We start from the raw sequence: 19,138 nt of genomic DNA, 5'->3' as shown, positions 1-19,138 counted from the left end.
AAGTAACTTAGTGCATAGGTCCTCAAGCTGAGGGGCAATTAAAGTACCTTAAACTGGTGTGAGAAGAAACATGAAAGAAATACTGAGATAGTAAACCTAATTATTAAGATAAAGCAGAAATTACTGCTGAAGTATTTTCATACAACATAAACCTCTTAGTAGCGCCATTTTTTTAAGGTTGCAGATTAATGATAAGTCCTCTTTCACTTGGTGTCATTTATCAAACTCTGAATGGAATTTCTGTGATCCAATAAACATACGTGCTTTTCTTACTAATATGTAATCAAATTAGAACCACATTAATTGTGTTTTCTTTCTTATCTTTCTCTTCACTTATCCATTCCTTATTCCACATCAGAAGTAAAATCAGCGCTATTTTTTGTCTCACACTAGTCAATATCCAAAGGCTTTTTGTCAGTATCAGAACTTGTAAGCTGGGCTAGAAGATATGAAACAAGCGTTTTCTACTTGTAAATACAAGCGATTCTTTCGAAATGATATTTTTTTATACTTCTGACTTAGAATTCGTTATGCACAAACTAAGATAAATATGTATATAGGATATTTCTAAGCTTGTTTTTTTTCCTTTTTGAGTCCAAAGACCACTTACCACATTTGATGCATCTCAGATACTTACGTATCATCATTGATTCTCATGTAAATTTACTTGGTGGCGTCCATCTTATCTTTATGAAGTCCTTTCTAATTTAGCAGTGAAATATTATAGGTAACACCTCCGATATCCAACTCTGTCATCAATGAATAGTGGAACTGATTGTAACATTGTAGCACTTCCACTGCTGGAAAGGTGAGCATGTTTGGCAAATGGATTCGAACTAGCAACTCAGAGATTGCGAGTCGAACTCCCTAATCATCAGGCCATGCTAGACCTATCTCCAGTTTACCCGACGCTTATTACAAGTGGATTTTCAATTCTTTTCCAGCTTTCGGCATTTAAACCCTAACCATTAAAGTATTATACAAGATATATAAATGGTACTTCAGAAAAACCTTGGTCGCGACAAATTTCTTTTAATGTTACTATGTATTTAGTTTCAGTTTGGCTCTTTAATATGGTTAAATTTTAGGTGTCGTTTTTCATAAGCACCCAACAAATATGAACTTTTCGGCAAAAAATGACTCAGTGTCTAAAAGTCGTCTAGTGTTTGACAGGATTCTTCTGGATATTAAATATTCTATTGCTTCTTTATACATTTAGAAAGTCTTCGCTCGATTTATTCTGATGTTTGTATACTGACTGGATTCTTACTCCCTCATCCTATTACAGTAAATTATAGGCTTTTGGTTGCCATGCACTCCAATCAGTTTTTCATATTAAGTTATCTACTCCCCACAAGAATCTTTCGGTTTGCATTCATTTCTTGCATATTTTTCTATACTCATATATTCTAAGCAAATATCCATTACCTCTTTTTAAAAAATCATCGCCAAAGAATATTATGGTCTTATTGCATGGTAATATTTACCTCCCAAGAGAGGTTATACTGATTTTTTTTAAATTTATACTTCATGTCTCTTCAAAATGGGAGATTAACACCTTACGTACCACCTTATTCTTTCCGTAACAAGCTACTTCCACCTCAAATCTTTGATGGCGTCATTAAACATTCCCTGTCCACCCACTTTCTGCACTATCCGTTGCTTAAATTGCAAGCAGCTCTTTCTCTATCAGTCATTATATATGCAGCTGTCCATTATCAAACTTCTCTCACGGTTGAAGAAAGAATATAACCCTTTGATGGTTCATCAACCAGCGGATTGGAATGAAATGATGACGATGATTAATAAAATGTTGTGCCTCTTATAGTCCAGCCTACCTGATGGATTCTAGTGTTAAAATAAATACTTCCTGGGTAGTGACTTAGCTCAGAAGTTAAGCCCATTGTTTTCCAGTGCTTCAACAGCTTTTCGCGTTTAAGCCGTAATTTTTAGCCTTGTACTTCATATATAAATAACATTTCAGAAAATTTTGTGGATGTCAAACTTTGCCGGTTGTTGTAATTAAGTATACTATTTAGATTGTTTGGTGAGTCATCCTTTGTTATATTGATTTTTAATTTGGCTCGTTTAGTTTCCTTATACTGTTTGGGTGTTAAACATCACTCTGCATGTGTTGTGGAGTGTACTGCTTACCAGTAACAATCGACCGTCTAAACATTACGGATCTACAGTATTTGTCACATAGCCGTCCTCAGCCTACATCCCATTCCAGGTCCAGTACAAATATTAAGAAGTCAATATCAGCTACTATTCCTTCCTAATGAGTTACTTTGGCAGATCCTGATTAACCCACAGTTTCTTTTTCCATCATTAACCTAATAATGCTGTAACACCTTATTCTCCTGTTTTTTCACCTATCCTGTTACCAGCTGCCACTCCCAATACAACTTCCTCTTTCTTGTGCAACTTCACCATAAACCCTCTTACAACTTCAACTCAAGCGATGAATTATTGTTCACTTTATATATTCTTTACTGACTTCAGCAGATATCCTTCAAATTATGTCTGATGTAAACAATAGTATGAATTACACAAAAGGGTAGCTTAGCTTTTAAACGCCCCCAGTGGCTCAGCGGTATGTTTGCAGACTTACAACGCTAAAACAAGGGGTTTCGATACCCGTGGTGGGCAGAGCACAGATAGCCAATTGTGCAGCTTTGTGCTTAATTCAAAAACAAGAAGAACAGCTTTTCAACAGTATACGTAGGCCAATTATTAAAGACTCAACACTCACTTTAACTTTGGCATTTTATAAACTCTGGATGACCAGGTACCGTTGTGGCAGTTTTTTTTAAACTCTTGTTTCTTGACATCTGTTATTTTTTGCAAACCAATTCTTTTTGTAACCGCTCTATGAATACGATGCATACACATACTTTCTGCAAGAAATTCATCATCATCATCGCATATACGCTTCAGCATCACGACATCTTTATTAACGTCGTCCATAGCTGGTACAGCGGCAAGTCTACGGATTTACAACGCTAAAATCAGGAGTTCGATTCTCCTCTGTGGACTCAGCAGATAGCCCGATGTGACTTTGCTATAAGAAAAAACATGCAAACACACTTTATGAACGTGGTGCTTGTTAATATTCATCCTCCGAGGGAGGTCATGCTTCCTACTGAACATCGTTTTAACTTATAATTCATGTCTCTTCTGTAGAAGGACCCTGACCGTAATGGTGCCCCCTTTTTCAAAGAAACTACTTTACATTATCCTTCCTGGAATTGGTTTGTTTCTCCTATATGACCATTATATATGAAGCTGTCCTTTATGAAACTTTTCTCATGGCTATAGAGAGGGCATAACCTTCTGATAGCCCAACAGCCTCCAGGCTGGGATGAAATGACAAACTAAAAAGAAGCAAAACAAAATGATCTCTTACTGACCAGCTCAACTGAAAAGTCCTGATACTGAACAAAGACGTAGGGTAGATAATACTTGGAGACAAACTATACTTTTTAAATTGTATTTTTCAGCCCTCTGATTACAAATCCAAAGTCAACAAATTAGGGTACATATACTGGACAAAAACGTCTACAGTTTAAGTGACTTTTATCCTAAAACTTAGAATTGTTGGTTTTCAGCTGTTTTATCTGTTTTCGGCGTATCATAAAGCGTGAAGTTTTATAATTAGTTTTTCATATAAAAGTTACATTTCATTAGGTTTGTTTGAAGATGTGATGCATTAATTTTGTCACATATGTATTTAGACTTAGCGATAGTGGTGTATTAGATTTTTTTATTTGTGCGTATGATTTTGAGGTGCGAGTGAGAGATCAAGTACCACAGACAACTGGAAAAAGGCCATCGAGAACCACTTGCTTAGAGAATAAAGTAATAACCAAACCAATTCCCAACATTCTATTTCTCAAACCATATCAAATTAATCAATTATTTAGTATAGGATAAATATATCTCAGTTGGTTAGTTTTATCCATAAGCGTTTGCTTACAAAGTTACGTTTTGACAATCCTTAGAACCAAACAATACTCTTAAGGTACAATTTGAGCAAACGTTTCTTAGATATAAAAACAAATATGTATTGTTTCCACATACTTAATTAGCGCAACTCTATGTAATTGTTTTCTCGTTTTGTTTCTTTTGTTTGTAAATTTTCTTCAATTAATAATTCTAATAATAATTTCGTTTTAAAATTTCCGAAGGATGTAGCGTAAATACGAGAATGAAAAGCTAAACAACTAAAAACATAGTAGTTTAAATAAACAATTAAGTACCTTATCTTACGTAAACTAAGACAAAAGACTTCTTTTACGAAATTATAGAAAAAGGTAAGGCTTGTCTATAGCTAAAATAACTCAACTATATTAAATGCAACTTTGATTTACATACCTCCAAGATATTGTCCTTTAGTTAAACGTAAGAGCTCTTTCTCCTCGTCTGACTATAAAAAAATATACAATTTCATATTAAATCGTATACTATGTTGCAAATTTGACACAAAACAAAACATTCCACTGTCTAGATTATTTAATAATTGCAACCACTTCTTCACTTTCTTTTACACATGATCAAATGATACAACAGACTCACGAGCTCAAGTGTTATATTTCCTCGTTATTTGAAGTTCAAAGTACGATTTTGCATTGAAACGTTTTAGAACTTACACCTACCGCCACATTCCAATGAAAAATTTGACTGTTTTAGAAGATGAAATTACAAGCAAACAAATTAAATTAATAAAACGTTAAACTTTTATCAAATTATTTCAAGTAACCGTTATCTTCTAAGAGTTCGTGTAATATACGTTTTAACAAATCTAATTAAAATAAGTTTCTAATTAGATGTAATAAGTTTAAAGTAAGAGTTTTCACATAAAATAATTTTGTTTCTTACGTCTGACTGCATAACGATTCGAACCATCCCTTCCTCCACAAAATACATCCCATCAGCCACATCACCCTGAAAATAAAACAATAATAATGAAGTACAGAAAACGTACATTACTTGTTTACAAATGCAGGAGTGTGTTTGTGTGTTTTTCTTATAGCAAAGCCACATCAGGCCATCTGCTGAGCCCACCGCGGGGAATCGATCCTCTGATTTTAGCGTTGTAAATCTGTAGACTTACCGCTGTACTAGCGGGGAGCACAAATATAGGATATCATACCCCACCCATCCAGTTGATTAATATATCTCATATTCATCAAGTATTTAACAGACTTGTCGAACCTTCAGTTTTCTTCATTAAACATTGAAGTCATCTTCGAATTTTTTAATTTTTAATAATTGGGTTCGTTGTCATCATATTTAAATTATGCTTGTTTATTTTAGGAGTTTCGCGCAAAGTTACAAAAGGGTTATTTGTCTAGACGACTTTAGTTCAAAAGTGTCAGACAAGACGGTAGGCAACTAGTCATCATCATCCTCAGCCATCTCTTTTACCAATGAAAAGTGGAATTGAATGGCATATTATAACATCTTCACGGCCACAAGAACGAGCATGTATGGTGAGTGCATCCGAGCTGGTCCAGCATGGCTAAGCGCGCTAAGGCGTTCGACCCGTAATCCGAGGGTCGCGGGTTCGTATCCCGGTCGCACCAAACATGCTCGCCCTTTCAGCCGTGGAGATGTTATATTGTGACGGTCAATCTCACTATTTGTTGGTAAAAGAGTAGCCCAAGAGTTGGCGGTGGGTGGTGATGACTAGCTGCATTCCCTCTAGTCTTACACTGCTAAATTAGAGACTGCTAGCGCAGATAGCCCTCTAGTAGCTTTGCACAAAATTTAAAACAAACTACAAAACAAAGAAACTATCCTATCTATGAGAATTCAACTTATAAATCAGCTACTGTATAACGTTCATAAATCAGATATGTTAAAAGTTGTCTACTCTAACAGCTTTGCGCGAAATTCAAAACAAACAAACAACAAGCATCCGAGCTCGCGATCTGCAGTTTGTGAAGCAAAGAGCCCTAAACATCAGACTATGACAGGTCCGAAGTATCATGAAGATGAAGACATGACACAAAAAGTGTTACTACGATATCATTCTGTGAAACGCTTGCACATGGGACTGCAATATGGTTTCTGTAAAATGATGATTACTTTTGACTTGAAATAATTGAACCTCGAAATAAGAAACGTGATGGGAAAAATTATGATATAATGATAATAACAGACCAAAGTTTAAATAAACTTCATGAGTGTGTACTGTTTCTGTTGAACAAAATCATTGTAGTTATTATAATGTATAAAATTTGTATGTAAAGACAGTACTTTTCTATCGGTGAGGCAAAGGTAGGTTTATGATCTCACAATGCTAAATTTAGGAATTTGATCCCTGTAATTGGAAGACTGCAGATAGACTGCTTTGTAGCTTTGCATGAAGGAAAATTCAACACGATATTATTGTAATTTATTTTCTATGGTATCAGGAGTTTTCTTAGTGTGCATTGATCACAAACTATGAACCTGTAAAAATATCTGTGCATTTAAAAATTCACCTATAGGAGTACATTCAAGTAGATATATAAAAAAGAATACTTAAGATTATAAAATTCTATTTTAAAGTTGATAAATAAATGGATTTACTGGAATATTTTTCACTTTTTGAATCACTTATACTAGACCTGTGCACACGAGGTGCAATACGGTGTCATGTATTGAAAAACAACGAAATAAAATATAATTGTGCGGCTAAAAAATCTGTAATAAAAGCTATGCTTGGCACTTTAGTTGTGAAGTATTTTCATCCATGTTTCTTGTATATCATAGCATTTAAAAACATGGATCAACTTTAAATAAGTTTGCATAATGCATTAGTGCTAGGCCTATTATATTTTTGTAACACTTCAGTCTTTATCTTGCTACATAGAGATGTTTTAGAATTAAAAGAGTATGTAATAATAATAGCATTCCAATTATATCATATTCGCCACTCTTTCACTTTACAAATGATTTTAACTGAACCAGATATCCTCCCTCCCAGGTATTTTATCCATCATCGGATATTGATTTCTCAACTGAAACTGGTTATTGAACAAACCAGTTAAAATTTCAGCTTGTTGATTATGGTATAACTGAAGTAGTCAAGTAGGATTCTGCAGTCATAATTGGTACAACGTAGTGATAACAGATGTGGACCAGAATAGTTCCCTTTTTCCATGTTTTAAAGATAATGCTATTTGAAGTAGAAAATTTCAGGCAGATGCAGAGAAAAAAAGTGACTAAATTGGTTTTCACTTTTCAAATTAATTTTTCTAATGTTCTTCCTGATGATGTTCTGAGAAACATTTCTGATGTTCTATTCTATTATAGATGTTATTTTGTGCCTCATTAATTTTGCTCTTGTAATCTTCCTCTACTCGATTGATGTGTTTTGTATCACTTCGATTTTGCTGTTGTTATTCTCTTTGCACATCTTTAATAATAAATAAATACACTTTTGTTTTCAGTTATTCTCCAAACTTTTAACTCTTAACTTCTTGTTTCCTGCATCTTTTTCTTTCTTATAATTTCCTATCTCTTTCTTCTCGACTATCTTTCAATGTACCCTCTCTTTCATGTTCTTCTTTCCACTGTTTCCTGAATTATGATTAACTAACTCTTTATCTTTCCAATCCACTCGTGTATATAATACTTGTTTTCTTCATAACTGTAGAATATTTGAAACCTCATATCAAAATTAGACATTCAGAAAACTTTTAGAACAATACGTGTCATTAATTATATCTTGTCAAACTACCTGTAGCAAGCATCTGAACTAAAATATTTAAAATATAGCATATAACAATGTTATTAAAATTTTTGTTTTAAGGTTTTATTATATAACTTCTGTGATTTAAAATTCCAGTAACAACCAAAGCCATTTAAGTAAAAATAATTTGTGTAGAAGTAATTTGGAAGATTATATTTGTAAAGCAATAAGTTTTGGCTTCATTAAAGAGCCTGAGGCACCTTTATAGTCAACATTTTAAAATATGTACAAAGTATTCGCTCCAACTGCTGTTCAAAATTCCCACCACATTCTGGAAACTTTCTTATTAGATCTTGTTCGATCTAAAATGAATGATAAAGTCTCTAAGTACAAACGATGAAACGTTGCAAGGATCGAAATGAATATAATGAATCAGGCTACATAGTCATGTATTTAAACAATATAATTAATTATTTCTCTCTTTCGCTGCTTCTTTTCTTGATCTAACAAAAGAGACTGAAATCATTTTTAATAAACAAACTTAAAGACACCTGCAACTACGATCGTATGGGTGGGATTATTTCCAACTCTCTGTATTGAGTCTTTTATATAATTCTTTGAATTAGGCTACGTGTTTACAGTAAAGCAAAACTCAACAGTTTATCATTACGTACAGTAGTACTTAATAATAGGTATCGGGAAAAAAAACAAGTTGACAACCATAAAAATTGCCCACTTAAAAACCATCTTTAAAATGTCTGAATATTAACAATGACTGTTTCACAATATTGACTAAGAAAAACAAAAGCTTATTGCACTTATAAAGTCGCTTCAGTCACTGTAAAAGTGTTTATGGAATAAATAAAAATTCCAATATTGCAACAAATTTTCATTTAAGTAATTAAATGGCTTTTTCAAATAAGCGTGCAGAAAAAGTAATAAACTTCATTGTCCTAATTCTTTTACAAAAATCTTTCGCTTCCAAAGTCCCTGAACCAAAAAGCATTTATTTCCGTTTAGCCTCATGCTGACATAATTACAGTGATTAACCAAAATAAAGATAATTTTTTTTAACTTTTAAATGCATCAGTTTTTGTAGATTTGACTTTCTTGTTTTAATATTTTTGTAGCATTAAAACTTTTTACATTACTATATTGAGCTAGGTTACATATATGTATATATCGATCTCTATTTGTTTAGGCCCGGCATTGCTAGGTGGTTAAGGCATTCTATTCACAACCTGAGAGTAGAGGGTCCGAATCCTTGTCACACCAAACATGTTCGCCCTTTCAGCCATGGGAGCGTTATAATGAGATAGTCAATCCCGCTATTCGTTGGTAAAAGAGCAGCCCAAGCGTTGGCGGTGGGCGGTGATGACTAGCTCCTTTCCCTGTAGTCTTACACTTCTAAGATAGGGACGGCTAGCGCAGATAGCCTTCGTGTAGCTTTGCGCGAAATTCAAAAAACAAAACCTATTTATGTTTATAAAATTTTAATTTTTTATTATTATTACTGCGATAAGCCTGCGGATTTACAACGTTAAAATCAGGGGTTCGATTCCCTTCTGTGGTCTCAGCAGATAGCCCGATATGACTTGGCTATAAAAAATACCCATAAACATATATACTATACTTGATAATAGCTAGCACGATAAATAATCTCTATTACACATTCGCGGGATTTGTCATAACTATACAAATTCAAATTTTGAAGGCCATAACGGATGAAAATAAAACTTATTGAACAATTAATTCATATATTGTTTTTTATTTAATATAGAGACAAAAAGATATAAGTTATTCGTGGAAATAATTAATTAATTGATATTGCATGTGATGTAACTCATATCTACTACAGACAATGTTTGTACGTTAATTAATTCGTGTATTTGAAATTATATTAATAAGATGTGCATATATAACCGATTAAACTAGCTATATATTAATGTAATTATTAACTTACGGAAAAACACCGTTTCTAACTAAATTAAAGAAATCGCAGTAACCAAACAACCTAACACTAAGATACGAGTTATATGTTTGTACAATCTAAAACGTATGCTGGGCTTGCAGGTGTATGGGAAGGAAAACCCCTACAGCATTGGATGAACATTATCTATCAGACTTAAACTCCGTAAGCCTAACTCCTAAACAGAAAAGAAAAGCAGTGAATGCTCCAGCTCACAAAATCACACATAGTTGACACCTTTCTACAACCATTTGCAACCAGTTGTAGGAAAATGGCTTATCTTCACTGAAAACAAAAACTACTTGGGTGAAAAATAAAATGTATCTATCCGTGGTGATATTCCAGTTGCCAATAACGTTTTTATAACAACTGTTTTTTGAAATTTCTGATGAGTTGATGAAGAGTTCAAGTACAAACCAGTATGAATTCTTTCTAAACACCTTAATTTTTAAAAAATATTATTAACCCTACTAACCATTATGTTTGAGAAAAGATAACTCACACTCATTTTCATGGGTAAATTTAATATCAGGATGTAGTGAATTTAAAAACATTAAAAACTCTTCAACTATTTGTCCAGAAACAAAGCCGGCAAGTGTGTCGTCAACTATGTGACAAAAAACAATATAATCCTAGATTAACCGTATCAGAGATGTAAGCCAGGACAAGGACTAATGGACTTCTCATACTTAGCCCCTCAAGCTGCGGCCCGGCATGGCCAGGTGGATAGAGAGCTAGGCTCGCAATCTGAGGGTCATGGGTTCGGATCCCAATTCTACAAACATGCTTCCCTTTCAGCTTTGGAGAGTTATAATGTGGCATTCAATCCCACTAGTCGTTGAGAAAAAAAAGTAGTTCAAGAATTGGCGGTGGGAGGTGATCACTAGTCTTCCCTTCAGTCTTACACTGCTAAATTAGGAACGTCTAGTGTAAATAGTCCTTGTTGCTTTGTGCAAAATTCAAGAAACAAACAAATAATCTTTCAGTCTCACCATAAAAGAAGAAAGAGCACAATCAATGGATTTGTTGACTGGTACTTGCGTAAATGATGAAATAACAAAACGCTTAGGGACAACAAGCGACCTACTGGTTCACCTCGGCTGTCCCATTCTCTAAGTCGAAGTAAAGCTATTAAATAAATAGATAACGAAAATTAAAGCCTGCCCTCATCATTCAAATATCTATCAAGCTTTATTTTAAACTCATTAAAATTTACTGCCTCTTCAATATCCGAAGGCAACTCATTGAATAGACCAACCACCGTAGTTGAAAAATAAAATTGTCTCAGCTGACAATGGATTATGACCATGCATAAACCTACATATGTGTCCCCTTCTTCTATAATTCTCACTTTTAAGTATGAAAAATGTGGATACATCAACATTATCAATTACTTTTACAATCTTAAACACTTCAATCAGATATCCTCTAACTTTTTTTTCAAGAGAAAATAATTTGAAGGATCTTAATATTTCCTCATATGACAACTCCTTCATCTCAGATGCCATTTAGTAATCCTTCTCTGAACTATTTCCAAAAATACCATGTATTTCCTGTACATATAACTTAAAATCCTATTTGCCCTACCACTAACAACAGCACACTGCTTGTATGGCTTAAAAGACTGATAAGCCGTTACACCAAGATCCTTTTCTTTCATGATACTCTTAAAGATATTCCCATCCAAATTATACTTATAACTCAAATTATGATATCCCACAAACAATATATTGCATTTATCAATATTAAAACCCAACTGCCATTTATTTACCTAACTCCTAAATAATCTAAATTCTGTTGTAAAACAGCAGCATCCTCTTCATAGCCAGCAACACCTGAGACCTTGATATCATCAGCACATTTAAGTAATTTAATGACCATTCCTTCATCTATGTAATTAATATAAATATAAAAAGAGTAATGGTTCAGAGACTGAGCTCTGAGGCACACGACTTGCAACATTAATCCAGTTTGATTGAGCTCCATTTATAACAACCATCTGCTTTCTTCCATCAAACCACTCTTCTATTCAATTATTTACCTTATTCCCCACTCTTAGAGAGATAATTTCTTTACAAGCCTTTTATGTGGCATCTTGCAAAGGCTTTCTTAAAATCTGGATACACCGAATCTATACTTTTTACCTTCATCTCCATAAGCAGTAACCTTTTCAAAAAGTGACAAAAGATTGGTAAGGCAAGATTTTCCTTTAATGAAACTTGTTTAATGTCCAATAAAATTTTAAAATTTGTTAAATAAATTTGCAAAACCTCATTTTTAAACTTTCCAAAAAATGTTTATGCAACTTATGTAAGACATATAGGCCTATAGTTACCGGGGCAACTTCTATTACCTTCCTTAAAGATAGGAGTGACATTAGCTAGTTTCTAATCTGTTGATGCTTGTCCACTGGCTAAACAATTACAAGGAATAAATGTATCTAATAATTTAGCAAAATGTTCTGTTTTTTTATAACACATTATCCCTGTTTTGCATTAGGTTTTCATATCCAGACTATAAATTTATCTGGATTAGAGTTAAACGTTCCTCTAGTGGATGATGCATTTTTTCTGTCCTGCTTCAGTTGTTTTTGAATTTTAAATTTTGTAGTGTGGGATAACTCCAACATTTATAAGTTATATGATCTTTTAAGTATATGCAAGTATTTATGAATTGTTTTCATACCTCTGAACAAAGAATTTTCAAATTATAAAGCTTTATTATAAAGAGAATTATTATTAATTGCTCAAATTATAATATTTTATGATTGATATATGCACAAAATATTATATATATATATATACACAAAGCACAAAAATATGTGTGTCTCTTTCTGCTTTATGTAATTACTTACAGATCGCTGGGCTAATCTCAGCCAAACTAAGGGACCTGTTAATGGGGAGTTATAATTCCCTCACCACATTATATCTTTTAAAAAATATTCATTATCTTTAATGTTAACTAAATTCATAGATGGCGCCACGTCTTATAGGAGAAAATGTTTCTTAAAATTTTTTAAAACGCGACATACACACAGTATAGTGGGGGAGCAGATAAACGTCTTATAACTTTTACAGAGTGTTCTAGCGCATTCTACAGTGGAATGCAATAAATAAAATGACACTGACTACTGCAATAATGCATAAACTGAGCTGAAGTCTCTACTCCAACAGCCACCGTAAGGTTGATACGAAGAGCCATTTGATAAGTTATTACCCACTTCCTATTTTGACCCGTGACTTTTCAACTTCGGCCTGTAAGAAACTTCCGCGACCAATGATCGTCAATTATTTATTAACATGAGACGCTGTGGAAGGACATTAATTAAAAGGTAAATATTAACAGAGTAAAAGAAAGCATCCCTACTACCGCTAGTCTGGCCGTTATCTATTTATTCAAAGTCCCCCTGACCTTCGCACAGTGTATATCATATTCTAAGTGTGATATATACATAATGAATTCTTAGGACTTATACAAAATTATTGGTGGTGGTAATAATGAATACAATAATTATATGTTATTTTATAAATAACAGTGTGAAAACTGGAATTTTTGTGTTATTTATTAACGCATCCACCCACACAGTTTTTTAGTTCATAATCCGAACAAAGAAAAGGCATATCAGTTTGTTGTTAAATATTTTGAGGTATATAATTAAAATTTATTGATTTCAGTATCGATTTTTGGACTAATATACTCATTACATAATTAATATTTTCTTTGAAAATAAAATATTTCGTTTTAGTTTTGCAAATCAAAGTGACTGTGGATGTATAGTATCTTTGTTTAAATAAAATGTAACATTTTAATACTACTATACTATTTATTATTACTATTTATTCTCTACTATTAAGAGAGAACTTTGAAACTATTGACATATTGACATCAATTTCGTATTAACTACTCTAAATTCAAGATGCAAGTAATGTACAGTTCCGGCATGGCCAGGTGGTTAAGGCACTCGAGTCGTAATCCGAGGTTCGCGGGTTTGAATCCGCGTGGTACCAAACATGTTCGCCTTCCAGCGGTTGGGGCGTTATAATGTGACGGTAAATTCCACTATTCGTTGGTAAAATAGTAGTCCAAGAGTGTCCTTCTTTCTAGTCTTACACTGCTAAATTAGGGACGGCTAGCGTAGATAGCCCTCGTGTAGCTTTGCTCGAAATTAAAAAAAACAAACATAATAATGTGCTTCAGAACGAGAAACTCTAGTATTTGTAATTCCAAAGAATAAATAAGGTAGGTAAAAATATTAATTACAATTTTAAACACAGGAAGTCAAATCATTTCGATTGATGTATTTGATCACACCCAAGACATCAATCATAGATAACTTTAATTGTTTCTGAAATAACTTTAATTCGAGGGTAGGCTTGTAGACATCATGATGAATAATAACATCGCGCCCCACCCTTGATATTGCTGTCTCATAAATATATATATATATATAATGAAAAAAGGGGAAGGTCTTATAGATACATTTAATAAAAGGAATTTCAAGTAACGCGGATATTGAGGACTCCTTCTCTTTTCTTGCAGATGCAGGCATCTCTTAGCACATAATAATTATGTATATTATATCGTTACATATTCAAAACATTACACATATGTATCTTGTATTAATAATCACTTACAAGTTTCCTACTTACATTTTCTGCAATCACCTTGTCAAAACTGAAACTACAGTGCATGATGTACCTAAACAATCACGTTATATTGGTTGTACAAAATATTTATTGTTAGGTGACTTGTGATGTATGTTAATAAATTTACACGTTAGACATCGACGTTTGCTGAGCTGCGGTGTATCAGTACTTAACTGCCAACTTAAGAGAGAAGTTATGGGTCAGTAGTTCTTGTTACTATCAGTTGTGTAGGTATTAATCATGTACAACTTAATTTACAGGTACGTGATTGGATTTGCTACTTCGCACGTGAATGTCGCCTGTTCCCTATTTATTCGCTGTCTTGTGTTATTCGTCTTTGCGTTAATTAAGAAACTGTTCCAGAGATTACTTGTTCTTCTTGGGCTAGTCGAAAGTATCGTTGATGTTTTAATCGTACTTGGTGTGGAACTAGATTGTTGTACAATATATCAAAGTAACTATACCAAAACTGGATGTCTTATCATAAATTTATATTTGTAAAAATAAGCGTTAAAATTAGTAATACGCGTGGTGGTGTAATTTATACCAAATGAAAAACTTACCACTTTTTCTAACAAAGATAGTTATTATAAGTACAAAGACCTTTAACCTTTCGTAATAATCATTAAACTGTTTTCAGTTTTTATAATCTCTCGTAACATATGTGTGTATATATATATAACCTCTCCTTTTTAATAGTAACCTTGTTGTTTCTGCACGATAAACGAACAGCTACATTTATAACATGTATTGAGTAGTTTCGCTAGGGAGAGCAGGTTTTCTGTAGGTATATCTTTCAAAAGACATCGGCCTGTTATCAGAATCTTGACATAAGCAGAATTACTCTTTTTCAAATTACGTCCGAACAAGAGATGAACCGATGAGCTCTAAAGTTGTATTGTTCGAAAGCTCTAATACTAAATTGTTGTTCGAAGGTACTAGTAATGCTTTGCTATCTTTCATATAACATTACGATGATCAAAATGACCAATAGTTCATGAATGATAGTTTTCTGATGTTAAAATTATTAAAAGACACGCTTAGGCTTAAGTTAAAACATACCACGTTTACTTGCACCATCATTACATCCTTAGAGATGAGCAGCAAACATAATGTCACGATGTTCTTGATAGTGCTTGAAAAAGTTTGTAATGACATTCCTGTTGATGCCTGCACGATATTTGAAATGATGCATAACAAATATACCATCATGATCTTCCTGGTAAAATGTGATCAGTAATCATGATAATTCTTATAACACATTATAACACCGTTATCATGATGTACCACTAATGATCACTAATAAACAATGTCACCATGATGTTTTTGGTGAAAGCTAGTTAAAAACATCGTCATAATATTTATGGTGACATCTTATAAACATACTGTCATGGAGCTCATGGTGATACTTTATCATCAACTCCATCATGATATTACTGGCAGTACTTTGGTCAACAACGTTATCATATTATTTCTGATGTCAGATAAATACATGTGAAAAGTTCTGCATTTTTGTGATATTTTTATTTTCTCATATTTTACACGTTTTAACATGTGTTATAATTTTTTTATGAAACATAATTATATTTAAATAAAGTTTGATTTTCATTTTACACACATTAATAAGTAAAACTAAAGCCTTAAAACAGCTACTCGGAGCATCCTAGCTGTATCGCACAACTAAATATTTGAAAGTAACATTAATGTTTGTTAGCTATTCTAAACAAACGTTTTGTTACACATTTAATGGTGTATTATATGTGTATATTAAGCAATAATTTACAAAATATTTGCTCAATAATGATTATTACTTACTTGTCTGATAATAAGTTCTCCATCTTGGTATGTTTTTGGCATCAAAGCATCACAGAGGTTCATTCTTTCATATGGCTGAAAAGACTGAGTTATTAATCTAAGTCTAATAATAAAATTAATTTTAAAACCTAAGCCTATAAATGTCTTCAACAAACTATGTATATTGCAACCTCCTGTTACATTCAGTTTGTTTTACATATTATTTAAAACATTCGATGTAGATTCAACTTAATTTTGTACAAGCACAGTTTAAATGCCTTTTTCTTATTCTTAACTCCATTTGTACAATAAAATTAAAAATATGAATATTTACCAACTTCTTAAAACATAAAATAATACTTTTTGTTGTGTTTAGATATTTATATTTTTGACCTAATTAAATAAATAATTCAGTAAAAAAACGTTTATTTTTCAATATATTTTAATAAAGGAAAGCAGGTTTTCCCCTCTATACAATTGAATTCATAAAATCAAACCCTAAAGAGAGAAGGGATGTTCTATCCATTCGTAATGACTCAATTTACTATGTTTTATAAATGAGCAACGCTTTCTTCTACCTACGCAATTTTGTTGAATCACAAATCCTAAACGGGTAGCTGCTCATTAGCTAGGTTTTTGAGAATCTGTCTTAATGCACTTCGTATAAGGTTAGAATTTCATAAGAGTTAATTAGAGAGAATGGTACCGTATTTTATTTACGAAATTAGACGAAAGAAACATCTTAATCAAAAACACATAGGAGTTGAGAAGTATTTTATAGCGTGGGGAGCTTGCTTTGAATTAAGATATATTAAAGCAATGCGATGGGTTGTATGTTAATCTTTTCTTTAATAGTGCGTGACTCTTATGCACAAAATTCCTACAACATAGCAGCTTCAACGTAATACAGTAACAAAATAATTTTGACACTTCGTAAGCTAACATCTGTTTTAGAAAATATTTCCTATTTAATCTACAAGTACAGAGTAGAATTCTGTGGGAGGTTCTCTCGAGAGTATGATCATGTGAGTGGTCAGTTGTAGGTAGGTGGTTTTAGCTTACCAGTCAAAAAAAAAAAGAGATATTATTTTAGAATCGAATAAATGCTCAGAGGTAACATCATTAGATATTATTAGTTAATAAGAGAAACATCAAGGAAGTTTTTTTTGAGAAATATTAGTTGCGAGTTAGGATGTATTACCCTTGAAGTAGAGAGAGAGGTTACTTGTGAATGAGAAAAATGTTTATATGGATTGGAATTCCTTGAGAGGCTATGATATTTCATGGTGAGAAAATATATCTGTTTATAACAAAAAGAATATGATAATTGGGGCCGAGTGAGATCATTTGTAGATGCGAAAATAACAATATTTGTGAGTAGAGTAACTTGGGGATAAAAAACTATTATCACTTGTTTGTGAGTGAGTTTCTATGGATGTGAAAAAAGCTAGAACTGTTTAGGGTGAAGGATAAATTTGTGAATAAAGTAAGGGTTATTACATTGACATATTATATGTGAATAAGAGAATCAATATGACTATTTATAGTGAGAAAGACCGCTTAATGATGAAAGAAAGACCATCGCTAGTTGTAAATGAGAGAAAGATCATGGCTACTTGGGAGTGAGAGATAGGCCATGTCTTCTTGTCGTGAGAAGAGGCTACTTGAGAATTGCACAAAGGTCATAGCTACTTGTGATGAGAAGACTACTTGAGGATAAAAGAAAGTCTATAGTGGCGAAAAGTGCAACTACATGATTAAAGGAAAATGGTGGCTACTTGTGGTGAGAGAACCCACTTGGGATTGAGAGGAACGTCGTAGCTGCTGGTCATAAGAGAGACTACTTGAGGATAAAATAATAAACTAAGGTCAATGGTAATGAAAGAATTTTCTTAGGATGAGAAACGCTACGGCTAGATGTGGTGAGAGAGACCATTTGATGACAAAAGAACAGCCATGGCTGGATGTGATAGGAGAGGTCACTTCATGTTAAGTAAAATCCATGGCTGAAAGTCGTGAGAGTGTCTACATGAGGATGAGAGAAAAAGTATTAAGCAAATAGATAATTGATTAGTTGATTGTTTGGAATTAAGTAGAAAACTACACAACGGGTTATCTGTGTTCTGCCCATTAGTGGTATCGAAACCTGGTTTCTAGCAGTATGAGTCCGTAGACATACCACTGTGCCAGCTGAGGGCCTATAGATAATATACCATCGTCTTAGAACAGGAATTTTGTCCTTAGCTCAAAACATCTGAATTCTTAGCTATGACGTGAAAATGGCTTTCAAGTGGACTTGGGAATAATATGTTATCATAACTATGTGTCTTGCTAGATATGGTAGGACAGCGAATTACATGACAAGTTTCAAACGATTGCACTGGTGGTGTCATTTTTCTAGCTCTATACTGTTTACGGGCCCGGCATGGCCAAGTGCGTTAAGGCGTGCGACTCGTAATCCGAGGGTCGCGGGTTCGCATCCCCCGTCGCGCCAAACATGCTCGCCCTTTCAGCCGTGGGAGCGTTATAATGTGGCGGTCAATCCCACTATTCGTTGGTAAAAGAGTAGCCCAAGAGTTGGCGGTGGGTGGTGATGACTAGCTGCCTTCCCTCTAGTCTTACACTGCAAAATTAGGGACGGCTAGCACAGATAGCCCTCGAGTAGCTTTGTGCGAAATTCAAAAACAAACAAACAAACTATACTGTTTACATCTTTGAATAAAAAGTCGCTCTTTTGTAATACATTTTGCTTTTCGTTTGTTGAGAGTTGTAATATATATAAAATATTACTGCACAACTGAAAAGCCCTTTGGATTAGAATGAACACTAAATTATTTATAACGCTATTTGAAATAAAGCTTTCAAAATTATAATATAGACTAGTAAAATCGCTTTTTGTGAAAAAAAAATCATTTTCAAAAAATATTTACTCTTGTTTCTAATATTTGTGTCGATAAAGGAAAGTTTGTAATTCACTTTCTCTTATACTGTGAATTTAATACATTCACGATGTTGACTGAAATAATTTTACTGTCCTGATAAAAT

The 19,138-nt window shown here is 33.3% G+C and overlaps 1 protein-coding gene across 3 annotated transcripts in view; it reads right to left on the bottom strand.

Moving 5' to 3' along the window:
* The window catches only part of LOC143225750 (cAMP-dependent protein kinase type II regulatory subunit-like), a 94,863-nt gene that overhangs the window by 2,413 nt on the left and 73,312 nt on the right, over positions 1-19,138 (bottom strand). For all 3 annotated transcript variants that reach the window (XM_076455691.1, XM_076455692.1, XM_076455693.1), the window contains exons 9-11: positions 16,115-16,189; positions 4,882-4,947; positions 4,378-4,429 (exon numbers count right to left, since the gene is read on the bottom strand). In XM_076455691.1, coding sequence (XP_076311806.1) covers positions 4,378-4,429; positions 4,882-4,947; positions 16,115-16,189 — 193 coding nt within the window. The remainder of the gene's footprint in view (positions 1-4,377; positions 4,430-4,881; positions 4,948-16,114; positions 16,190-19,138) is intronic.

The sequence above is a fragment of the Tachypleus tridentatus genome, chromosome 9, assembly GCF_004210375.1.
Source record: "Tachypleus tridentatus isolate NWPU-2018 chromosome 9, ASM421037v1, whole genome shotgun sequence".
Lineage (NCBI taxonomy): Eukaryota > Metazoa > Arthropoda > Merostomata > Xiphosura > Limulidae > Tachypleus > Tachypleus tridentatus.
The sequence above is the reverse complement of the archived record's forward strand: the minus strand, read 5'-3'. Positions and strand labels throughout refer to the sequence as shown.